The 23,946-nt window shown below is 36.8% G+C and overlaps 2 protein-coding genes across 5 annotated transcripts; one reads left to right on the plus strand and one right to left on the minus strand.

The window, feature by feature from the left end:
• Positions 1-4,062: 4,062 nt before the first annotated feature.
• CFAP210 (cilia and flagella associated protein 210) lies at positions 4,063-16,953 on the minus strand. Of its 3 annotated transcripts, none has more exons than XM_083365579.1 (9): positions 16,807-16,953; positions 14,760-14,977; positions 14,153-14,326; positions 13,862-14,055; positions 11,702-11,858; positions 9,381-9,520; positions 7,110-7,302; positions 6,651-6,815; positions 4,063-5,724 (listed from the first exon to the last, which is right to left on the minus strand). In XM_083365579.1, exons 2-9 carry the CDS (start codon positions 14,955-14,957, stop codon positions 5,386-5,388), a joined length of 1,560 nt encoding a protein of 519 aa, XP_083221705.1. In that variant the 5' UTR covers positions 14,958-14,977; positions 16,807-16,953; the 3' UTR covers positions 4,063-5,385. The 3 variants fall into 3 exon arrangements, with proteins under 3 accessions (XP_083221705.1, XP_083221704.1, XP_083221706.1); XM_083365578.1 differs by lacking the exon at positions 16,807-16,953 and adding an exon at positions 16,557-16,686; XM_083365580.1 differs by lacking the exon at positions 14,760-14,977 and having other exon boundaries at positions 16,807-16,917.
• A 116-nt stretch (positions 16,954-17,069) lies between these two features.
• Positions 17,070-22,040, plus strand: PHOSPHO2 (phosphatase, orphan 2). 2 transcript variants are annotated; one of them, XM_083365701.1, is made up of 3 exons: positions 17,070-17,295; positions 18,680-18,770; positions 19,703-22,040. In XM_083365701.1, the coding sequence occupies exon 3, from the start codon at positions 19,725-19,727 to the stop codon at positions 20,448-20,450; it is 726 nt and encodes a 241-aa protein (XP_083221827.1). In that variant the 5' UTR covers positions 17,070-17,295; positions 18,680-18,770; positions 19,703-19,724; the 3' UTR covers positions 20,451-22,040. The 2 variants fall into 2 exon arrangements, with proteins under 2 accessions (XP_083221827.1, XP_083221828.1); XM_083365702.1 differs by lacking the exon at positions 17,070-17,295 and having other exon boundaries at positions 18,525-18,770.
• Positions 22,041-23,946: the final 1,906 nt, after the last annotated feature.

Genomic DNA, 23,946 nt, shown 5'->3' on the forward strand with positions numbered 1-23,946 from the left:
TTTTAAAAAAAATTAAACCAAATTTGTAGCTTAAATTTGTCACCAAAATGTTTTGGAAGAATACAATAGCAAACATTTCCGTCTGCTGCCTAGAAATTATGTGGTTATTTGGTCATTATATGCATGAAACTTCTAGATAACATTCCCTGGGTCTTCAACTTATTTTAAATTAATAGTCAAATATGTGTAGTCAAATATGTGTAAAACTTTATGAAGGTGCCCAGTATCTATGATAGAATAAAATTTAGTCTGATTTTATATCTGTATTTCTTTCTTGTATTTGAAAGGCCATAATTTACAATTTAATAGTCACTGCTAAGTATAATGTTTGATCCCAAATTTGGATTGGGACACCCTTATGACATTATTAGCAAGACTGATTGTCCTTTAAATTTGGTGGTTATTTCATAGCTGTATGCAACGTCCATAAATATAACCAATCAATTATTCTTCAAAAAATGTCTATATAATCAATGTTTAATGCATTACATCAAGATCCCAACATTCACCTATATGTACTATAGTGCTTTATAAGAATGATGATGCAGGCCAAAAACAGCAAATAAGATGTAACCGAAGAAATGACATATTTGCTAAGTCTTTGAGATTAAAGAGTCTTTTATCCCATTTCTATATCAATTTGCACATTTTTAAAGTGTACTTGAAAACGTACACATTTTTCCTGATTATATATGTATTTTTGTAGTAGTTTTGCCTATATAAATATTTTTGCAAGCAATTTTACCTAATGTGCATTTTTGGTGTTTTCACAAATGCATATGCATTTTTGTATACTTACTTTATTATAGAACTGCGTTGCAGAATCCAACGAAGTACAGATAGAGAAGCAACTGCATTTTTTTTCATATAATACTTTAGGAAACCTTAATGCTGGTGTGTATTAAAATGTGAACTAAGGAAATTTCTTTGTCATACAATTCTGCAGTGCAACAGGAAAATCCTGACATTGTTTTTATGATAACATAGGGATCTGGAACAGCTTTATTAACTCTAATTGCAGCATCTTCGGCTATGCTTATATTGTGTTCATCAGTTTTACTCTAGCTAAGGGTTTTGGTTGCACCATAGTAACCTCCCCCCCCCAAAAAAAAAACAAATGGCAAGTTTTCTGGAACTGGTGCTGAAATCATGCAACCTAATACAGTGAACTGTTTCAGTGCAGCACTAATTCACAGGCTGAAGCTCAGAAGTAATTTGATGCTATTTCTTTCTGCAAAAAATCACATCATCTTGTAGAATCTTCCCTCAATTACTGAAGCCCTCCATATATGTGAAGTGTTTGTCTTACATTAGTCATGTCATTCACTAGTTGTGTATTTTAAAGTTACGTTGTTATTAAGTGAAATCCTTGTGTACCACAAAGTTCTGACATCATTTATCAACAGATATTTTCTAGATTGCCCCTTCTCTAATAAGAGTTTGAAGTTTCGAGTAGAAAGCTGAGTCACTTGGCAAAGCACAAAAAGAAAAATAAATCTTATTTCCCAAAGCCAGTTTGGTGTTGCTATATAGAGATCAGTCCAGGGATTAAGATACTTAATGGGTTAACAGGGGTCTCACTGGTAGCAACAACTTAGTGTCTTTACACCAGAGTTAAGGTGCTAGAGTTGTGAATGGGTAGCCGCAGATTCATTTCCATTTTTCACCTTAACTACTTACCTAAAGTCTACCCTGGTGTTTTTGGCAATGATCTTAGAGGTGTCAAATTTCTGTTGCCTTCCATATTGTCATTGTCGTTGGATTTGATTGATTTTCATAGATTGATGTGAAAGATGACCCCAGCTGTGATTCATATTCACCCATTCTGACTTTTCATCTGGAGCTGTTGGTTGCTTCCCAAAGATACAGTGAAAATCATTTTTTCATATCTTAAGATGGAATATATTTTCCATTTAAGTCACAGACTTGATGAGAATAGTATTCCTGTACATTAATTTGTAACAGGATGTCTGCATATTGGTAGGAAAGGGATTGAGTGATTTGATTGAAGCCATCCAAACTGATCAGGCTTTACGCTCTGCTAAAATGGGATGAGTTCTGCTTCTGGGTAAGTCTGCTTCCTGTTTTCCCATATGTTGGGATTGCACAGAAACCAGGAAGAATAAAGAGGTTACTTGTAGCTCGCCTAAGTAGCCACGTGATGCCTTCCCATTGCAGATGTCTTCTTGCTCAGTTTGTTAGACTAGAGCCTAGTCCAGGGGTAGGCAACCTCGGCTCTTTTATGACTCATGGACTTCAACTCCCAGAATTCCTGAGCCAGCTGGCTCAAGAATTCTGGGAGTTGAAGTCCATGAGTCATAAAAGAGCCGAGGTTGCCTACCTCTGGCCTAGTCTTTTCAGCATTCCTGATTGGGAGCTTAAAGGAAAGACCTTTCATCTTACACGAAAATCCGAATGTGGTTTTGTGAAGGCACTTAACATAGATTACTTTCTTTTTTTCTTATTCACATTTGCTACATTTTTTTTCTTTGAATGTATTTTTTTATTTATGTAAAATCTTTTAATAAAACTACTCTAACTATAGTTTACTGATGGAACAAATGCATAATGTTCAGTTTTATAAGCAAATAAAGCACAGGCAAAAGGCTAGCATAAGAGTGACAATAAGTGTGCTTAAGTAAATAAATAAATACATAAACAAACAAATATTTAGAATTAAGAAAGCCAGTAACAAGCATTTTAGTTGTATGTCATAAAAAATCAATCTCTGCTTTCAGCAGAAGCAGATAGGTTTTCAAATAATTATTACAAATATTAGTTGGAAAAGCAGGCAATTTATTATATAGGGGACTTGCTTGCCTTCTCCGAGTTATTTCGTCATAGGATAGCAGCAAGACATGTCCACTGGACCTAGCGTCGGCCTAGATTTGCCATTTGTGTGTCTATATCTCAAAGGGATAAAGGTTTGCAGTCAGAGTTCTAAAGATGCAGAACACACGGGGAGGGGGACTTTAAAATGATTGCAATAACATTAAAAAGTTGGTTATAGATTTTGGAACATGCAGTGCATGTTTGTAGCAGAGGTTTTGATTATTTTTAATTATATATAGCCCCTTTTGCATATACTTCTGTAAAATTGCAAAGAAGAAATGTATGTTAATTTTGGTGTGTTCACTTAAATGTATTTTTTACTGTAACTGAACCATGATGAGTTTGTATTTAGTCAACAGTGTACCAAGTGGCAGTCTGCAAGGCTATATGATCATTTTGTTGAAAGGTTCTTTTTCTGGATAACATAACTCTGTTGGTTTTGCCTGCAGAGTAATAAAATCATGCTTTTGGACCGTTTTATAGTTTGTAATTTTCATCTGGGAAAGATGTGAAAATGTGAATGCTTCATATGGAACATGTAACTTGTATATTAAAAGTATTTTGAGAATCTTAAAGCTGTTTTTATACTCTCTTTTATCATCATAGTTGATGTTTTTAAAGGAGAGGTGTGCTTCAGATATTTGCTCGTGAAGCAAGATCTATGTAGCAAAATGCTTGACATATCTATGCTCATTCTGCTTTTTTGTTTTATATTGCTTACAACTATCCATAATGTCAGACTTTTGCAGGTTAATTGTCAGGCTGGGGTTGCAGTCTAATAAGTAAAAAAAACACCTCTGAATTAAATGGGGCTTATTTTATAGGCATTAATAGGACTATACCAACATTCCTTAAACTGATCTTGAATTCACTCATCAGAAGGTCATTCTTACAGATGGACAATATCTTTCTCTTTTTCTGATTGGATTCTGGAGTCTTGTTGGCTGTGAGGAACTGGAATAGGTTAGCAGAAATTTGAAACATTTGAATGTAGTCTTTTTTCCCCCCAAGCTCAACTAGTCTTTAAAAAAGACCATAAATAAAATGGAAGATGGTAAGATTAATGAATACCCCAAGAACTCTTAATGTGAAAAAACAGCTGAAAGCCAACTGAAAGATCAGAGTAAATTTTCTTCTAAATCTGATGTTAGCCAATGTCATCAAGGAGAGTTTATCTTGTAAGCTAGGAATTTCTGTTGCATAAATTATTTTGTTATACTGACAGAAAATGATCAAAGGACAACATACAGCATTAGTGGACATCCAATTTTACTCTCAAGTTTTAAAATCCAGCAGTTTCTCCCAGTACATTGCTTTCAACTTTTTTATTAACAATATTTTAATGGTTCAGATAACTTGGTATCATTGAGGTTGCCTAAGCTAAGAAATGGGTTGAATGAGGGAAAACATGCTAAAATTTGATTGAGGCAAGTTAGCAGTGCTATTGGACTTAGGGATTGAGGTTTAGCCTAGATTGTATTTGCTGCAAAAGAAAACATCATTTCGGACTACTTGATGCTCCACTGAAATGAAATTTACAGACCGTAGCTGTAGTTACTGTGATGCACAAGCTTCTGAGCTGGTCAAAGCTGACACGGTATCACATCCAAACTACTATAGTCCACTCTGCATGGGGCTACCCTTGGAAAACTTGCAAAATATTGCAATTAGCCTAACTATTGTGAGGCTCTGGGACAGGGGTGTCAAACTGCCGGCCCATGAGCCGGTTGCATCATATGGAGGCCGTGCCCAACCCAGCTCCGGCAATGCAAAAAAAATGGTCACGATGCGTCACGTGATATGGCGAGTTTGACACCCATGCTCTAGGATCATATAATTTTACCAAAAGCTCTGCACTGATGACCTACTGCTTGCTCAACACTTTTTAAGGTAATGGTATTAAACATCAAGGCTTTTGGCTGTGCTGTTACAAATAGGTGCAGTTGTATGCAGGAGAGGACCTTTTGAAGCCAAATTTTGTGGCATGAGAGAGACTGGAACACACTTCTGTATACTGTATCTCCCATGCAGTTGAATGCATTCTTTTGGGAGTTACATTAGTCCCACATCATTTAAAAAATATGTAGAGTAATGTCTTTTTGCAGGTTTTTAATGACTGATGTACATTAGCATTTTGTTCCCTGTCCCGAGTGCTTGTTATAGTAGAAAATCAGGTACAAATCACACAGTAATACAAGGGAAGAATCAATGGAAGAACAAAAGATGCTAGTGAGGATCAACTACATTTTATTTCCAACCAAAAGGTTTAAAATAATTAGCAAATAATTTCATAAGTTACAGATAAAATTTTAAGCTAGAATTGTGAATTGGAATTTCACTACAATTATATTCCTTCTTTTCAAACCTTGCAGTTTTCATTCTGCTTGAAATTGTTGCACATTGTTTCACATCAATAGTTTTCCGAGCTTTTTGCAAAGACAGCCATATCAAGCTGCAATGTTTATTATAAACTTGTTTCTTTTTACTCTACTTTTTCACAATTTGGATTGTGATAAAGATATTACACTTCTATTTTATCCTTCCAAATGTTTTTTACCATGTAAATCCTAATCGTGCTTTAGTCTCATCATACTTTTGTTCATTTAACAGCTTCATTTCTTGAGCTGTTTCACCTGTGTAGGGTGGCTGAATAGCCTGCTTCTCACAGCACTGTTGACCTTCACTATAACCTGGGCCACTGAAAGTAGGAATGCCTTCGGGCAGTCTTTTGTGAAGTGGGTAGAGATTCTGCGTGGTCTTAGATTGTTCATCAATTATTTTCTTTGCATATTTCTGGAACTCCTGCTCCCTGCACAACGCAATCAGTTCTTTCTGTCTAACATATTCAGCATCCTGCTGCTTCTCACTTTCTTCTCGTGCTATTTTTTCAGCCTGTATTGGGGAAAAATTAATTTTAAAAGTGTGTGTGCTAATCCTTGTGGAAATCTTGTTTTGCTTTGAACCCAAGCCCAACACATACCGTATAAAAAAAGAAATTAAGCAAAAGAATCAATCTGCATATGAAACACATCAGTGCAATTCATATTCTTACAAATAATTGCTTGTAAGCATTTGAAGATTAGCTTTATAGGCTACAATTAAAAAGTGTTCTTGCACAAATGAATGGAATTCAAGTTTTTTTTCCAAAATGAAAGTATTAAACTGCTAATTCTTCATGTCTTTCAGGATGCAAAATATGAGAAATTAAAGCTTCTGTATTAGGGTCTTAGATCTTGACATTTAAATCGCAAGGTTGTCCAAATTTGACTTCTGATGGATTGCCAGTAAAATTGTAAGCACTGTTAGTTTTAATAATGGGTATGCTTTGTTGTTTGTCTTAATGTCAGCCAAATTAATTCCCTTAAGATGATCAAAATATAATTTCAATATTTTAAAAATCTGTGTAATAACTAAATAATAAAAATGTACTGCTATTTAGAAATGACGTATGAATAATCTGCAAATATTTATAATGCTATAAAGATTACATGAAAAAGAGAACTCTTTATGGTAGATGGTTTGAATTAATTCAATCCTGGGATTCTTTGATGGGGAAGAAAAAATATTTCTGCGATATCTTGCTCTGATATATGGAAGTGGTCTTTTTTACTGCATTGTACTATTGACGATTGTGGTCTTTTATAGCTATAATGTTCTCTGACAGGATGGGATGTTACCTTCTTTAATGTGTTTGCACAACCCAAACTGGAAATAAAACTTTCCTTGCTACAATACCCTGATACAGAAGTATCTTTTCACCCTTCTAGAACTGAACAGAAATTTTATAAGTTGAAATGCTTTCCAATATCTATACTTACTATCTGTGCGACATGAGCTTCTTGCAATTTTAAGCTTGCACAATAATTTCTATGTATTTTATCCTTCTCCAGTTCTTGATAGATCCGGTCTGCTTCCATCAGTTCAGTAAGTGTTTTTTGACCTTCCAATCTCTCCTCTTTTTCTTTTTCCTCTTTCATTTTTATCTGAAATAATAGTTTTATCTGTAAGCCTTAATAATAAAATCTGAAATCTGATGACTGTGTAACTTGCTACAAAATAATTTACAGTTGCCCTGATTCTGTGATACCTTGGGCAACCCATTCTTAAGTACTTCTATTTGAAAGGAAATGCCATTATTTCAATTAAACTTGCTGCATACAAAGTGCTCAGAAGGACATGTCACTATACACTTGTAGAGTGTAATTTTAAAAGCTGATTACTATGAATAGTGGAACATGTCAAAAAGAATACAAGTAACCTGGATTTTTTTTTCTTACCACATTGATTCTGTGTTCTGCAATGGATTTCAGATCGGCCTGGAGCTTTTCTTCTTTAGCTTTGAGCTCTTTAGCTTGCTCCTCTTCTATCTCTGCATTTTCTCTTGCAATACGCTCATCTTCATCACCCATCTTCTTTTTCATTTGTGCTAAAAGGCGGTTAGTAATCCTCTCCCTTTTCTCTTCCATTAATCTGTAACAGATCAGTATTTACTGCCTTGTATGCTAGCAGAGTCTGAAATATGACTTTGATTCTACACTGGATAGAAGGCAGTCGGAGATATACCTTAATTAAATTCCACACATAGAAGGCACTTCCTGTTAGAAGAGGGAAGCCCCATTTGACATAGACAGCTCCTCTCTCTTTCAAGAAATAGGGGTACACAAGGACACCATTCTGGGAATGACAATCCTTAGATACACAGGGATTCTTCACCCGCCAGTATAGATAACTGATGAAGTGCAGCCTATTATCTACAAAGCACAGTCTCTTTTGTGAGTGCTTGCTTATTTTTACAATAATTATATATCAATGCAAATATCTCCAGTTTTAATCCAGAAATAAATTATGCTTCTACTGTACAAATCATGAAATGGCGCCGTAGAGCGTTTTGTATTTGAATCAGAAAATATGCTTTGGAATGTATGAATATTATAGCATCTTGTCTGAAACTCATTAAAGCAGCCATGTCTGTTTTCAGGCCTTCAAAGCTGCAATCCTAGAAATGTTCTTTCTTGTGTGCTCTGAAGCATGCATAGCTCAGATAGAAGAAACTGAATTAACAGTACAATTACTAAGAAGATAATGATTGGAAACTAATGGTTGAGAATATGAGCTTAACTAGTCCATTTTATTTTACTATCCCCACACAATTTTTTTATTATGAAGGTTGATCGTTGAGATACAACTTTACAGTTTACTTCGGGCATTTATTGGGCCAGCAAAGCCTTAGGATGGAAAGGAGTTCGCTTCCCTAATTTGATGTTCTTCAGAGATGTTCCCTGTGTACAGCAACTACCTTTCTTAGCCAATATCCAGGAGGATAAGGGTCATAATATATTGAAAGACCAAGGTTGAAGAAGAATCAGCTTAACAAAACAAATGATTCAGGAACTCCGTATTGATGCCCTAACTGAACAGAGCTTTTGTGCAACTCTCAATATTTATTTACTAGCATATACAATGCTATCCCCCTTCATGGATTACTGCCTTGTCGTGGCGAAGGGGCTTGCGTAATTCAATGAAGCTATGAGCTACGCCGTGCAGGGCCACGCAAGACGGAAAGGTCATAGCAGAGAGTTCTGACAAAACGTGATCCACTGGAGAAGGAAATGGCAACCCACTCCAGTATCTTTGCCATGAAAACCCTATGGACAGTACCAAAAAGGCAAAACGATATGACGCTAGAATTCAATGAAGGAACGTTGTCCATAGGGTCGCGATGGGTCGGACATGACTTCACAGCTAACAACAACAACAATGCTATCCCAATGCAGCTGATTTTGAATGGTATGTTTTTTGACTGCATGAGGTCCTTGCACCAATGAAATAAATTGCAATTCAATTTACATTTCTTCTGCAGTCCCTTATGCTATCACTACCATATTCCTTAGAGTTCTTCTATCATTCATAGACTTCCCAAAGGAGCAATAAGCAGGAGGGGAATCAATAATGCACTTAGTGAATGGAACTCCAAGGCAAAGGAATTTCTCAATGGAATCCAAGTCAATATCTGTATCATATCTTAAAAGGTTCAGAAAATTAATCTTTTATGTTTCATAAAATGAATTGAAAAGTAAAGACAACATTAGCTTCATTCCTGCCATGTTATTTTCTTTGCAACTGTAAAGAAAGAATTGGTCACTGCATTCTGGGACCACTTTTCAACTTCCCAGTCTAGTTTCCTGGTGTTCTCCCATCCCTGCTTAGGTTTTTCAACATTATCAAAGGTTGGCTACATGTGACCACCTTCAGTAAAAGAACCCGGTGTTCGGTATCCTTTGAAAGTCCAGATTTGCAGAAAACTCAACAGGTCCCCAGATAGCTACAAGAAGTATGGTGTGGAAGAAGAACAAAATGTTTTGAAACATCCTAGATGTTTTTTTCTCTAGTACAGAATATTTTATATAATTGTGGTCTTCAGTCTGCTAAAATGTTACATGTTTGTAATATCAAGGAGACTACAATAGAATCTCTATAGGTAGGTAATCTTGGAAAATGTATATTTATTTTTAGTCATGAATTTTAATTTAATCATTATTTTCATGTACCTGTGTAACTCTTCTTCTTTTGCTTTCTTCAACTTATCCATTGCTTGCTTTGCTCTAAAACGTATCTGAATTCTCTCATCCTCTTCTTCTTGTTTTTGTGTTTCTATAGCTTTGAGAGTTACCTGGTCAGCAACGTATGCCTTTAAAATAATCAGACAAAACTGAACATTCACTTCATTGCCAAATTCTCTCTTTCCCAATTCTTAGGTAAAGACTTTCTGAATTGCAGCTTCCAGTGGCATTGCTTTGTTGCTACATGCAGTTAGTTTATTCTTTGCTACTTCTTTAAGTCTTCCAGCACATTTAACCTAATCCTTCACTCTGACGGAGATAGAAAATTTGAATTCTTCTAAAACCAATAAGCAGAACTCAAAGACAAACTTCAGAGAAACGTTGCTGAACCAAAGTTGGAAACATTTTGAACAATCAAAGGAAAAGACGGGGAGGAGCAGAAAGAAGAAAGGATAAAGAATACTTGGGAGGGGAAAAATTGTAATTAAAAGACTTTTGGAGAGACTTAAAAAAATGTTATAATAGCAGAAGCCTAAAGGATAGAGAAGAGCTACAACAAACAGAGGAAAAGATTCTGGTCCTTAAAAATTTGTGCCAGAAAAAAAAGATTTCTGCCCTGGTGAAGGGCAAAAAAGAACTGGAGATTGAGTCTATAAGAGCCATTGTGGTGCAGTAGTTAGAACGCCGTATTGCAAGCTAATTCTGCCAGCTGCCAGCAGTTTGATTCTCATGAGCTCAAGGTTGGCTCAGCCTTCCATCCTTCCGAAGTCGGTAAAATGAGGACCCAGATTGTTGGGGGAAGAGGACTGTGAAGCAGTATCTAAGTCTAAGAGCTATTGCTATGGCCTCCACTATGATAATTGTTTTGATTAGGTGACCTTGCCTTGCTCAGCTAATGGTAATTTTTGTTATTCCAAGATCGAGGATGAGAAAAAAATTACCTTCTCACCCAGAAAATGAAATGGTACTAGGAGAAAAACTTGAATTTAGGAGCTGAAGGCAACAAGCAAATACATTTCTGAGGTATTCAGAACTAAAAGGCAGGACAGCAAACAAACTTAGCCTTTTATATGTGTAACAGGAGCTCTGAATGGGATCAAAAGGAAAAAAGCAGAATGCTTTACAATCTGATTAGCCCCATGCTGTGTCTCCACACTATTCTCACTTCTTAGAGTGTTTCCATGTCTGTACTTTCTTGGCCATAAGACAAGTTATTGGTACAGACCTTCACTAAGCCAGTATCTCTCCCTTTATGTTACATGCCTGCATACTGGTAAGATCAGATAGACAGACCATTTCAGTCTGCCTACCTTTTCTGGTTTCCATCTCACAACATGTTAAGAGATGTCAATTCAAATAAAATTCAGGAACATAAAACTGCTTGAAATAACTCTCCATCCTAGCTTAAGAGTTAGGTAGAGTTCTTTTGGTGTACCAGAACAAAGAACCACGGTGATATAATGATGATACATTTTGTAGTTGGTAAAAACTGCTAACACTCCATGGCATTTGCTGAAGCCCTTCTCAATTGTTCTTTTCGTTATGGAGGAAAAAAACATGAAACATAGTATGCAGTTCAAAACTCAAACAGTTTAGAACTAAAAGCATGTGTGCTGCTTCAACAAAGTCTGCAAGGCATGCTGGCCCTGCAAGAAAGAAGCAAGAAGCAATAAATGTGCCATTTCACATATATATGATTTTTAGGAACTGCATTTGCAGGGCAAATCCCTGCAAAAATATAATTAAATGCTATTTTTCTCACTGGCAGCAAATCTAAAGCACCAGACAGTTCAGTCAGATGAAGAATATTATATTATCTTCTGGTCAAATTCCACATGAAGCAAACAGGTGGCAACATGAAGGTGAAACTACGTTTGCTAGCAGGGGATTGGATATTGTAGTTCAACGGCATTTCACACCACTTCATCTATAGCAGAAATTACTATTACTGTTAAAAGACACTCTGATTTTGAATCAGTGTCTGAAATTTCAAATTTCAAATCTTTCACTTGATCATGCACCATCAGCCCTTTCTCCAGTTCTAGAAACAAATGTCTGAATAACTTGAGAGTATTCAAAATCAGCACCCCTAAAATTCTTGAATATTTTAAAGATTGAGAAGTGTTCTTACACTTAGCACAGGGAGCCTATGACAACCAGATAATTTGGATTATGCTCCCATTATGCTCATCAAAGATTAACGAGGATTATGGGAATTGTCAGCCTAAATATCTGAAGGGCAGCAGCTTCTTATTTCTACTTTGGGTTTAACTTCCAAGTTATTTAGTTACCAGATTCTCAAAACATACCAGATGGGCTTGTCTTCGTTTAACCTTCGCTTCACGTTCTGCTTGCTCTTTTTCCTGCATTTCTGATTGATATAACTTGGTCAACGCCTGAATTTCTTCCCTTTCTTTTTTCTCTTCTAACTTGCTTTTGTTTGCTAAGCGTTCATGTTCCTTTATCCTAAAAACACATAAAGAGAATGAGCATTTATTGACTAAAGCAGGAGTGGAGAGTCTATATGATTCTCTAAATATTGCTGAACTTTCAGTCAAACTGTCACCAAGATTCCTTGTACTTCAAAAGACATCTCCAAAATTACTTAGTGCCAAATCTGTCCGATAGGCCAGAGCTTTTTCACTTCCTAGCAAGTTGTTTTTGGGAGAAAACTAATTTTTGGCAGGGAGAAAAAAGTGTGTGTGTGTGTGTGTATCAAAGTTGGCCAAAGCTATAATGAGCAGTTTATGTCATAATTCACTGACCTATCTGTAGATGTTCTGTAGAAGACTATAATTGGATATGTGAAAGGAATATAGAGTGAAGAGCATGAAGGCAAGGATGCAAGCAATCTGAATGAAGATGGGCTAATCTTTTGGAGTTGAGGAATGCAAGTATGGAGGTCAAAGTGTAGGTTAGTGAATGAAAAAGCTAAAATGTTTTAAACAAAATGAACTGGTATCATCTAGACTACTGTATATAAATATATATATATATATATATATATATATATATATATATATATATATATATATATATATATATATATATATATATATATATATATATATATGAAATAATGAAATTCATAGGCTGCTGATAACTGATTATTATGCTCCAGAGTATCATAATAACAACAGAATCAAAAATGAGTTTGGGGAACAACTATGCAACATTCTAAATGAATGTGATCCTGATGAGTCAGTTGCTGTGCAAGACAACATAATTAGATTGACGGAAACAAGGCCAGAATATAATAGTAATAATTGGGCCATTTGAAGATCCATTAATGAATGATGATTAATGAATATGTACTATTAAAAATAATTGTTCTGAATAAATGGATGAAGCATCAAACATACAAGAACACAGAATGAGTCTCGAAGCATAATTTGTTTATCACGAAAAACTGTTAGACTTAGAAGATGAGGGATCTGAATCTAAGAGTGATTAACCTGCCAGTGGTGAAACACTGAGAAAAAGAAAATTAAGGAGTTCTGAAGGAGAGGATCTTGGTGGAAAAATAAACAATATGTCAAGGGAAACAAAAAAGTAAACTGTGCAGTGAGAATGGGATATGTAGGAAACATGTATGGTAAAAGAAAAGATGATATAGGAAAGAAAATTTAAAGAAAAGACAACATATAGAGCATTGTACAGGCATGGTGAAATTAAGCATGTTTTGCAAAGAGGGAAGACTAGGGATTGTTAATGATCTTAGATTTAATTAGCTAGATGTAATTAGTTTTCCTTTTCTCTCACATCCTGCCTTTAGTTTATTTACTATAGGTAGTCTTCAACTTACAACAGTTCGTTTAGTGACTGTACAGTTACAATGGCACTGAAAGTGACTTATGACCATTTTTCACACTTACGACCCTTGCAGCATCCCCATGGTCATGTGATCAAAATTCAGATGCTTGGCAACTGACCCACATTTAAGACATGTACAGTGTCCCAGGGTCATGTGATCACCTTTTACAGCCTTCTGACAAGCAAAGTCAATGCAAAGAAAAGTCAATGGGAAGCCACATTCACTTAGCAACCGTGTTACTAACTTAACAAGTACAGTGCTTCACTTAATAAGTGAAAGGCAAGAAAGGTCGTAAAATGGGGCAAAATTCATTTAACAACTCTCACTTAGCAACAGAAATTTTGGGCTCAGTTGTGGTTGTAAGTCAAGTACTACCTGTACTTGTTAATTTTCTGCATTTCATCTAGTTACATACCCTGAAAGAGAGTGGTATGTACACAAGAGGAAGTTCCTGCTCACTGCAACAGCTGCTCATTTAGAAGGTGCCCGAATGAAAGTTTGATTTAGTTTTTTTGTCATTAGAATTAGGAAAAAGGACATGCAGTCGTAAGGGGGGGGGGGAACCTAAGTACTAAAACAGCTTACTTTTTATATATTTTTTTGGGGGGAGAGAAATAGTTTTACTTGGCAGATAATATATTTGTATTATATTTACTGTGCCAGTTGATCATTAGCAATCTGCAGTCTCTTCATGTGCTGCATTTTAGCTTTTTCTTCTTCTAACTGTACAGCTTTTAGACGTTCATGTTCTATTGCCTCATTCTTGCTTTTGTACAAATTCTTGTATTGCTTTTTAAATTCAATCTGAGCATCTCTTTCCTTTAAAACTTCAGAATGTAATAAGGCTCTCTGTAAAAAAATAAGTTTAATATTTAATAGTTTACACTTCCTACACTACAATGTGGCCAAAAATTAAAAGGGAGGGGAAAAATGTAATCTATATTACATGAAAATTTTTCACTCTATCATTTTCAAAATACTGTTGCAATTTGGCTTCTTCTATTTTCTCTTTTCTCTTCTGTGCTTGGTATTTTGCTTCTTCAAGGTCAGTCTTTCTTTTTTCTTCCTCCTCTCTCTCTTGCCGTACTTTCTTTGCTTTCAGTTTTTGTTGTGACATACCCTGTGATTAATGTATAAATAATCTTATTAGGCATATTGTTAAAAAAAATAGGATAACTGGTACATTTTAAAGATGTGAACAATATTTATATAGTTTTAAATAAAATAACACCATTTTCCCTTGGAACTCTTTCTGAACTATTCCCTTCTCATGGGATAATTTTACTAGGATGTGGTGGGTTCTCTATTGTTCTGTTTCATAGAATGTTTGTCATCAGTTCTATTCCAACTTAGTATGTTACGTTCTACTTTAGAAAATTCCAACTCCCAAAAGGGCAGAGCTTGCTGTGGGATGCTGCTTTCGTCATTCTGATGAAAGTAGCAACAGCCCTCAGATGCCACTAGAGATAAACAGTAATATCCGTCAAAGCCCTGGTTGAACAGATATGTCTTAAGTGAAGTCGAAAGCATTGGAATTCACACATTATTCTTACTGCAATAGTGTGGGTCCAATTTTTCACAAGTGCTTGAGACTTTAAGTGCAAATCTTTTCGTGCTTTCTTTTCAGCAAGAATGCGCGCTGTTTCTCTTGCACGAGCAGTGAGGCTATCTTGAATTCTCTGCCATTCTGCTTTGGGCAAAATGGTTATATGACGAAGATCTACTCCCACTGGAAGAAATATTCCTTCCATCACATCATCTTCATCATTTGCTGGGCAAGAAAGAAAAATAAATTAAATAATGTGTTAGAATAGTGCCCAAACCTCTTGTAAGATGCTTAAGTTTATTAGGTGTTTATCTTTTTAAGCTAGACATATATTTGTTTTTAATTCTTATTTTATAGACTACTCAGCATTGTGACAGATTAGGTGGTTCATAAATTCCATACATATACATTAGAGCCAATTTGGTGCAGTGGTTAAGATGCTGGCCTAGAAACCAGCAGATTGTGAGTTCTTGTATTGCCTTATGCATGACAGCTGGCTGGGCAGGAGGTGAAAACTGTATTACATATGTTTGTCACCTTGAATTACTTAAAAAGAATCAAGGTGAGATAAAAATCAAGTGAACACATACATGCGTATGTATATAAATCCTTTGTTAACAATGGCTTTAATGAGCCTTCAACTATGCTTAAATTATGTATGTACTGCGTTTTAATTAAATATTAAATATTTTCATTCAGAAGCAACGATTTAATTTTTTGCCCCAAAAGATGTAATGAAAAACAGAATAGGAAAGGCTAGGACAGGTGACTGGGGAAAGAGAAATATGTCACGCTTTTCCACCCCAATGGACAAGGAAAATATAGAATCAACATAAAACAGAAATGGAATTACTTTCAGTGGCCTATTTTCTACACACTACAACAATTCTTCTCACTACTTACAACTGGGAGGCATGGCTGCAATATTATCTATTAGATGGAAAACCAAGCTTAATTCAACTGAGCTTACGCCAAAAAGAAGCTTATTCACTAAATCGTAGCTAAACAAAGTTGACTCACAACAGTGGTTTTCAAACTTGGCAACTTTTAAGATGTGTGGACTTCAATTCCCAGAATTCCAAAGAAGGTAGGTTGAGAATTTCCCAGCCGACATGTAGGCTGGGGAAAGCTGGGAATCGAAGTCCACACGTCTCAAGTGGCCGAATTTTGAAAAACGCAGACTTAATCCCACGAACAGTATTAATTATCCGATATTCTGTGAAACAGTGTGTGAGCCTTTAAGACAGGGGTCTTCAAACCTGGCCCTTTTATGACTTGTGGACTTCAACTCCCATAATTCCTCAGCCAGACATGCTGGCTGAGGAATTATGGGAGTTGAAGTCCACAAGTCATAAAAGGGCCAAGTTTGAAGACCCCTGCAGTTTAAGATCATCTTAGGGAAGTCTGACGGATCGTCGTTCTTTTTCTCACTCTTGACAGAGAGAAGACTGAGGAAATCAATCAATCGGTGGACAGAGATATAACTGCGGCCGTTGAGCTCCGGCTCGCGCGCCCAGCAGTCCTCCCTCCAATAAAGGAGAATATTTGTAGCTCAGGCTTGAAATGAGGAATTCGAGCACTGCTTGAGCATTGATAACGCGACCCTGTTTGGGAAATGAGAGGTTTGCCAAAAAAACAACAACAACCAACCAGGATCAGAGAGCACCAAGGACCCCTCGCTCCTCTCTCTCTCTCTCTCTCTCTCTCTCTCTCTCTCTCTCTCTCTCTCTCTCTCCCTCCCTCCCTCCCTCCCTCCCTCTCTCTCTCTCTCTCTCTCTCTCTGCTTCCCCCGCAAGCAACTCACGCGCAGCCTCTCGCATCTGCCCCTTGCGCCTGCCGAATCGCACCTCGGGCCGAAGCATCGCGCCCATAGCAGACGGGCGCGGGGAGGCCGCCGCGAGACGCCCTGACTAACCGAAGCAGCGCGAGGCGCCAAGGGTGTTCGGCAGTTGCTAGGCAACCAGGGAACCGCTGCGCGGCGAAGTCACGCGAAGCTCCGCTGACGGGTTCGGGGGTGGGGGTGGGGGTGGGGCGAGACTTGTTTGGGCGCTCACGTGATCTGGCTGGCAAAGACGTTGCGGGGCAGTCAGTCGGCTCTCGGGCGTTGAGCTAGGCGCCGGTAGGCCGCCTTCTCGGTTCCTCTCTCGTTTGTGTGTTTTTTCGGGCTGCGGCCGGCTGGATTCTCTCTTCCGCCTACTCGCGTAGGCCGACAGCTTCTGCCCTCGCCGCCTTCTTGCTCTCTCGCCCCGTCCCCAGGCTCGGGCCGAAGCCCGGGAGAGTGCACTGGGAAGACGGGCTGCCTCCGAGGGACGGGCTCGGTGCGGCGTCCCCAGGGCCGGCGGTGGCCCAGGCAAGTCCTCGGGCCGGCTTTGGCCTCCTGTCGGAGCTGTTCAGTTGCCTCGCGATGAGTGACTGCTGTGCACGCGAGGAGCCTTCGCGCGTCTTTCGCGGCTCGTTTTCCCACGGCGTCCCTGGCAGCTTGGCTTCCCTAAGACTCCCTGCGGAGGAGCGATCCGACGGGCTGATGGTTCGCCTTCATAGCGGTTGGTGGCTTTCGTAAAGATCCCGGTCGTACAAATAGAACCGTAAAACGTTTCCAGACTGCCGCGGGCAGTGGAAAAGCTTAGCGAAATGCGGGCTCCTTAATTAGCGTTTGCAAATGCGGCCTGTACTGCACAGATTCTCACCTGGCTGACCCCTTCTGTGCGCTAACGCTTGGCAAAAAGCTTTGAGCTATTTCTGACTTACATTCCGTTCTGGTCCCTAAGAACAAGATGAATTGCTTCTCTGAGAGTTCATACTTGCCAGGCTGTCCGGGGCTTGCAAATAGAACGAGTACTTTTGTTGATCTTGTTAACTAAACGTTTATTTTTAAATGGAAATGGATTTGCTCCGGTGACTGTAAATTATTTTATTTATTTTATTTTTATTTCTATTCCATTTATATCCCGCCCTTCTCCGAAGACTCAGGGCGGCTTACAAGCTTAGCAGTAGCCTTCATTCTATGTATATGCCTGCTTATTAGGGCTTTCACACACACCCCAAGCGGCATTATTACAAAGTCAGCTTAATTGCCCCCAACAATCTGGGTCCTCATTTTACCTACCTCGGAAGGATGGAAGGCTGAGTCAACCTTGAGCCTGGCGGGATGCAAACCTGCACTAATTGCAGGCAGCTGGTGTTACTTAAGGAGGCATTAGCCCGCTGCTCCACCAATTACTTGGGAGAGTACAGATTTTTTATTCCGTTCTTTGCCTATTTCCAAAGAGAGCCGAAAGCAAGTCAGATTCAGTGCTACATTAATTGCCCATATACACTTCTTTTCAGGCATGCTTTGATCTTGTATGTTACAGTATTTAGAAAGTGATTCCATGACAGAATATGGAAGGCACTCAGCCCAGGCATGTTTGGTGAATTTCAAAGACAATTGAAGCTTTTCAGTCAAATCTTCTAGCCAAGATTTTTTTAAAAGTAAAATCCATACGAGATGTTAAATGTCTTCTAGCTCTAATAGTTGACATCCATTGTTATTCCAACTTATTTGGATGAAACCTGGTTGGAAGAAAGTACTAAGCTCTTTCATTTAAAATCCCATGCTACAAATGGATTCAAGGAGTTAATGTTTTAGAAATATCTATCTATGTACTATATTCTTATGATGTGTAGAATCTGGCCTTTGGTAATAAGAGTCCCCTTTGGTTCGTAGAGTTATCTCATTATATTGTATTATTCTAAACTGTGAAATAACATGAGCTTTGTATTTTGTTTTATCCATGAACTTCACAGGCTAAGATTAGCCTAATTTACGTTTAAGCCCAATCTTGTCTCACACAAGATTGTTGGTAAAATGCACAGGGAAAACCTCTGTGTCTGTCTGAGTTCAAGCCAGAACAGAATAAGACCATACATTTTCTTGTCTCTGTACAGTTAAGTGGCTTGCAGTCATTTTCTGGCAGAACTGAGATAAATTCACTCTATTTGATTTACTCCAATGAATTCAAGTTTCAAACATCATCCAGTGAGTATCATTGATGTATTGTTGATTTTTTTAAAAAAAATTGCACATCTGTATAAATCTTATCTTTATCTGTGTCAGTTCTATACTTTTTGATAATGTAATCAAATATCCTGTCTTTGAATGTTTGTTTTGACTAATGATTACTTTATATGCTACATAGTCCTCACTTAATGACAACTGAGCCCAAAATTATGGCCTTAAATTACTGTGATTGTTAAGCAAACCATCTGACTTGTCTTGATTTTATGACCATTTTTACAATGGTCATAAAGTGAGTCACTGTAGTGGTTAAGTGAACCACATGGTCATTAAGTGAATCCATTTTCCAAAATGGGCATTTTTTGCTGGAAACTGCAACTGGTCATAACTGTGAGATGGTTGTCAAGTATCCAAAATGCAATCACATGACCATGGTGTGCGTGTGTTTGGGTGTGTGTTATTCATAACATCACGGATGGGTCATAATTAACTTTTTGGGAGTCATGATAACTTCAAATGGTTATTAAACTACTGGTCATTAAGTGAGACTACCTGTATTTTATAGTTTATTGTATATTCTTTGTTACTTAAGGTAAATCAATATAATATCACATACAGAGGACTAAAATGAAAACTTGAAATGTTTTGGGTAGCCCTAAATTCCTGCATTGTTTATAGTTTATACATTGTATAAAACATATTGTGGACATTATGTCTGAAACCTATGCCAGATTATGCTGCATGTAAATGATGCCCAGTTTAGATGCCACAACAAACTGATTTGGTATAACAGTATATAGCTTTGATTCTTATATTTTGAGAAGCATTCAGATGCATTTTTAGAAGTATCATGAATGATTTTTTCCTTGCTGAAAATTGTCTTTTTAAGACTATCAACATATGATTATATAAATGATTTTGTTCATAATTAAACTATTTTTTCTCATTTTCAGGTTATACTTATATCCAACAACAATGAGATTTCTACTGGTTTTTGATTTTGATCATACAATTGTAGATGAGAACAGTGATACCTGGATTGTTAAATGTGTACCTGGTTCAAAACTTCCTGATGAAATAAAAAACTCCTATCAAAAGGGACACTGGACGGAATATATGGATAGAGTTTTTAAATATCTGGGAGATAATGGAGTAAGGGAAGAAGAGATGAAAAGGACTATGACAACAATCCCATTTACTTCAGGAATGATAGATCTTTTAGATTTTATTGGCAAACACAAAGGCTTTTTTGATTGCATAATTATATCAGATTCCAATACTGTCTTTATTGACTGGATTTTAAAAACAGCAAATGTTTTTCAACTATTTGATGAAGTGTTTACAAACCCTGCAAGTTTTGATAGCTTTGGCTATCTTTCTGTGCAGAATTGTCATATCCATGATTGCACAAAGTGCCCCATAAATTTGTGTAAGAGGAAAGTTTTAGAAGAATTTTTAGAAAGCAATTTAACATCAAGAGTTAAATACTCACAAATTGTATATATAGGTGATGGTGGGAATGATTTGTGTCCTGTAATGTGTTTAAAAAAGAGCGATGTTGTTATGCCACGCCATGGGTATATTTTGGAGAAAATGATTTCTCAATTAGCTCAGGATCTTGCTCCATTGGACGCATCAGTTCTTGTTTGGTCATCTGGTGTTGAGATTCTTGCCTACTTAGAATTGCTTATAAAAGAATAGTTCCCATTTAGCTTAAAAACACAGCAAATTGGTGCTACTGTCTTGACTTTCTCATAGTAGAATCCTTTCTTTATAGATATTAGAAAAATCACATTTTGTTTACATAATTTTAATTGATTGTCTTCCCTTGTACAAAATCAATGTATGGTTAATTGAATAATTTAATGATGCAGATGCCAAAATTATTAAATATAATAGTCATCAATATCATTTCAGATGAGCTATTAAAGCCTGTTCTATGATATATGATAGTAGGTTATGATTAATTATATATTGAGCAGCCATTTGGCCTGTGGCATGATAGCATACACTCAAATTAGCTCTTATCGGTAAAGAGGAAAAAGGCAAATCCCATTATGTGAGTGGAAATCTCACTCAAATAATTGCCAACATTTGCTGCTTTTTAGAAAAATAACATTATTTCTTAAAATTGAAAAATACTTTCATAGTCCTGTAAAAAAGTAGAGATCCAGATTATTCTCTGCTAACCAATTATAATACAACGGTTGCAGTTTAGTGGCATCAAATAAAAATAAGCTCATACCCATTTTTCTCCTATTTAACAAATATATTCTACATCAGTCAATCTGGTTAAAGGTAATGCACCATTACAAATAAATGTGGGCAACACTGAATACTGTTTAATAATATCTGTCCATAAAAGTGTTGGTTTTATCTGCAAAAACTATAAGAATGCAAATGAGATGATGCAATGAAAGATACGTATTTCTTTTCATAAGCAAAATACATTCTGTGCTTGTTTACTGAGAAATAATCCCTAATCTAGGCCAGTGGGATTTATTCCTAAATAAACTACCTAGAATTCAATCCTTTAAACAATTATGTAAAATGAAGAGTATAATGTCAGTGCAACAAATATAAAATTACTGCTTCAATCTATTACTAAGGCATCACATTTATCTTTGCAAATACCTATGAGGTATGATCTTTCTTTTTATGTCATTTTGTTAGAAATATGAAGACACTGGAGGAGGACTGTATTAGTCTATGTGCAAATAATAATTTTCCAACTAGTAAATGTTATTAAGAGGCATAAGCCTTCATAAGCTGAAACTCAGTTCATGACAATTTATGCCTTAAGATTGGTTAGTTAGAAAAGGTGCTGCCTAACTCCTCTTAATGTGAAAATTGTATCTGAAAGTTTTGAAAAAGGGCATAAATTGATAAGCAGTTTTGTGTTGACCTTTTAGCCTTTGCAAAAAGTGAATGTGTGAAAATTGGTTTAATATGTGGAATTGTATATATGGATAATGTATTTTTTTAGTTTAAAATTAGTGAAAGATAAAGATTAGCTCAATATTAGCTTCCTCTCATATTAATTTATGTTGGTCTTAATGAGTAGATTATTTAACTATCTGCTAAAATTCAGATACTGAGTACATTTGATATAGTGAACAATGAATTTGCTTAGAAATCCGTATTTCACTTGTTATTCTTTGAAATACTATGTGCCTACTAGAACTTTTGGAATATGTGTGCTATTTAAAATAACTATTAATTTATCCCATTTGTAGTTTTTATTTAAGATGTATGCTTATAAAGATAACAATTAAATATTTTATTACTGAATCTACCTGTTAAATATTTTGCCTTAACTGTAGAATATAGCGATTATATAAATCAACAGAAACAACATACTGTGCTGGGACCTAACAGTTGTTTAGCTGATTAGTATAAAAAGAACATTGGTTTTCTATTTCTTCCTCTGATGGGGATACACTATATATTAAAGCTTTTTCTAACAAATTCTTCTCCCCTAGTTTTAATGAAGCTTAATTTGCATTCCTTCCCAACATAGATAGACCCTATTACATGGTCTAAAGATTTGCTTATTTGATAAATGTAAATGCTGATTTTAACAGTTATCTTGGCCCATGGATTATTGCTTATGCTTTCAACCATTGTGTCATCCATCTTGGGCTGATTTATAATTGAACTATCAGAGTTCTATGTATTATTTAAATAATTCATATGGCTGCCCTATCTCAGAGCAGTGACTGGATGGTGTAAAAGGTTAAAAACCAACAGTTATAAGTAATATCTAATGACTTGAGGGAAATAATACATTCTAATCTTAAAGTCATATCAGCAACAGTGCTTTCCTAGCCTTCTGGTCCAAATGTCTGAGGAAACAGCTGATCTTGAAAACCTTATGAAAGGCTAATAGGGTTGGGACCAACCATATCTCTGTGAGTATGCTGTTCCACGAGTGAGCACTGGCATTATGTTTTCAACAAGATGACATTGTTCAATAGAGGGGATCTGAAATATGCCCTCTTTGCCAGATCTAGTAGGATCAGCAAAAAAGGGGAAGAGATTGATATAATAGTATTATACAGAACAAAATCCAACTATCATTGTTTCTCTGGATGCTTTATATGATTTCTTGGAGATTCCTGAAACAAGTCTCGATCCAAAGGTGCTTTTTCAAAAGGCACTTTTGGGACAACCATGTCCTGGATGACTGAGAATCTTCATAGACAAGTCTTAAGCTGCCATAGGTTTGTCCCAAATTTAATTCTTAGGTTCTTTTCAGTATTCCTAGTATTTGGAATTTTTCAAGAATTATAGATTCTGATGATGGTGAAGATACGACAAAGAGAAGAAAAAAAGTTTCTTTGTGTTCTGCTCTTTTTATTACTATAATTAAAAAGCAAAAAAAATATGGATTCTGTGGAAAATAATGTTCCTGCAACATATCTATGCCATATTTGCTAAGTGAATTTCTATTATGTATACTATATGTTGCTTGTATTTTTTTTCAATTGTCTTTTCTGAAAAGAATGGCAAGGAACGGCTTTTCAGCAATATACTCAATTTTGTAAAGTACATTCTCCTGCTTATTTTTCACATTTCATCAGAGCTATATATTCTAGGACGTGGGTGAGTGTGGGTCTAGTCTTCCTTGGACAGGAAAACCAGAAAAATAATGAATCGTGCCCTTCATTCTTGGTTGACAGACTCTACTTACCAAGGAAGGAGGCAATTAGGGGTGGTGATGGATCCAAGCCATTGCTTGGACTTTTTCTCAGCAAGATTTTTCAGAAGTGAGTCGCCATTGCCTCCTCTTTAGAGCTGAGAGAGAGTGACTGGCCCAAGGTCATGCACCTGGCTTTGTGGGGAAGGCAAGACGAGAACTCGCAGTCTCCCAGTTTCTAGCCTGATGCCTTAACCGCTACCTACCCAAACTGGCTAAAGACTATTCAGAAATGCTTTATAACCAGCATGTTGCTACCACGGCTTCTGCAGCATCTCTGGAAGCGGTTGGGCAGGGAGAGGAGATGGAGCAATTTTATACCCCACAGTGTTCCCCAGCCCAGGCTGAGCTCTGGATAAGCAAAGCTATTGTTGCCACTTTAGAAACCGCAAGCAAAGCGGCCACCATTCCTAGTCCAACAGACGCTTTTAAGGCAACCCTTCCTTTTGTCCCCCTGAGGCCCAGAAGCAGGAGGCAAAAGGTTTCTCTGGGGAGGAG

This window comes from Vipera ursinii, assembly GCF_947247035.1.
Source record: "Vipera ursinii genome assembly, chromosome: 1".
Taxonomy (NCBI): domain Eukaryota; kingdom Metazoa; phylum Chordata; class Lepidosauria; order Squamata; family Viperidae; genus Vipera; species Vipera ursinii.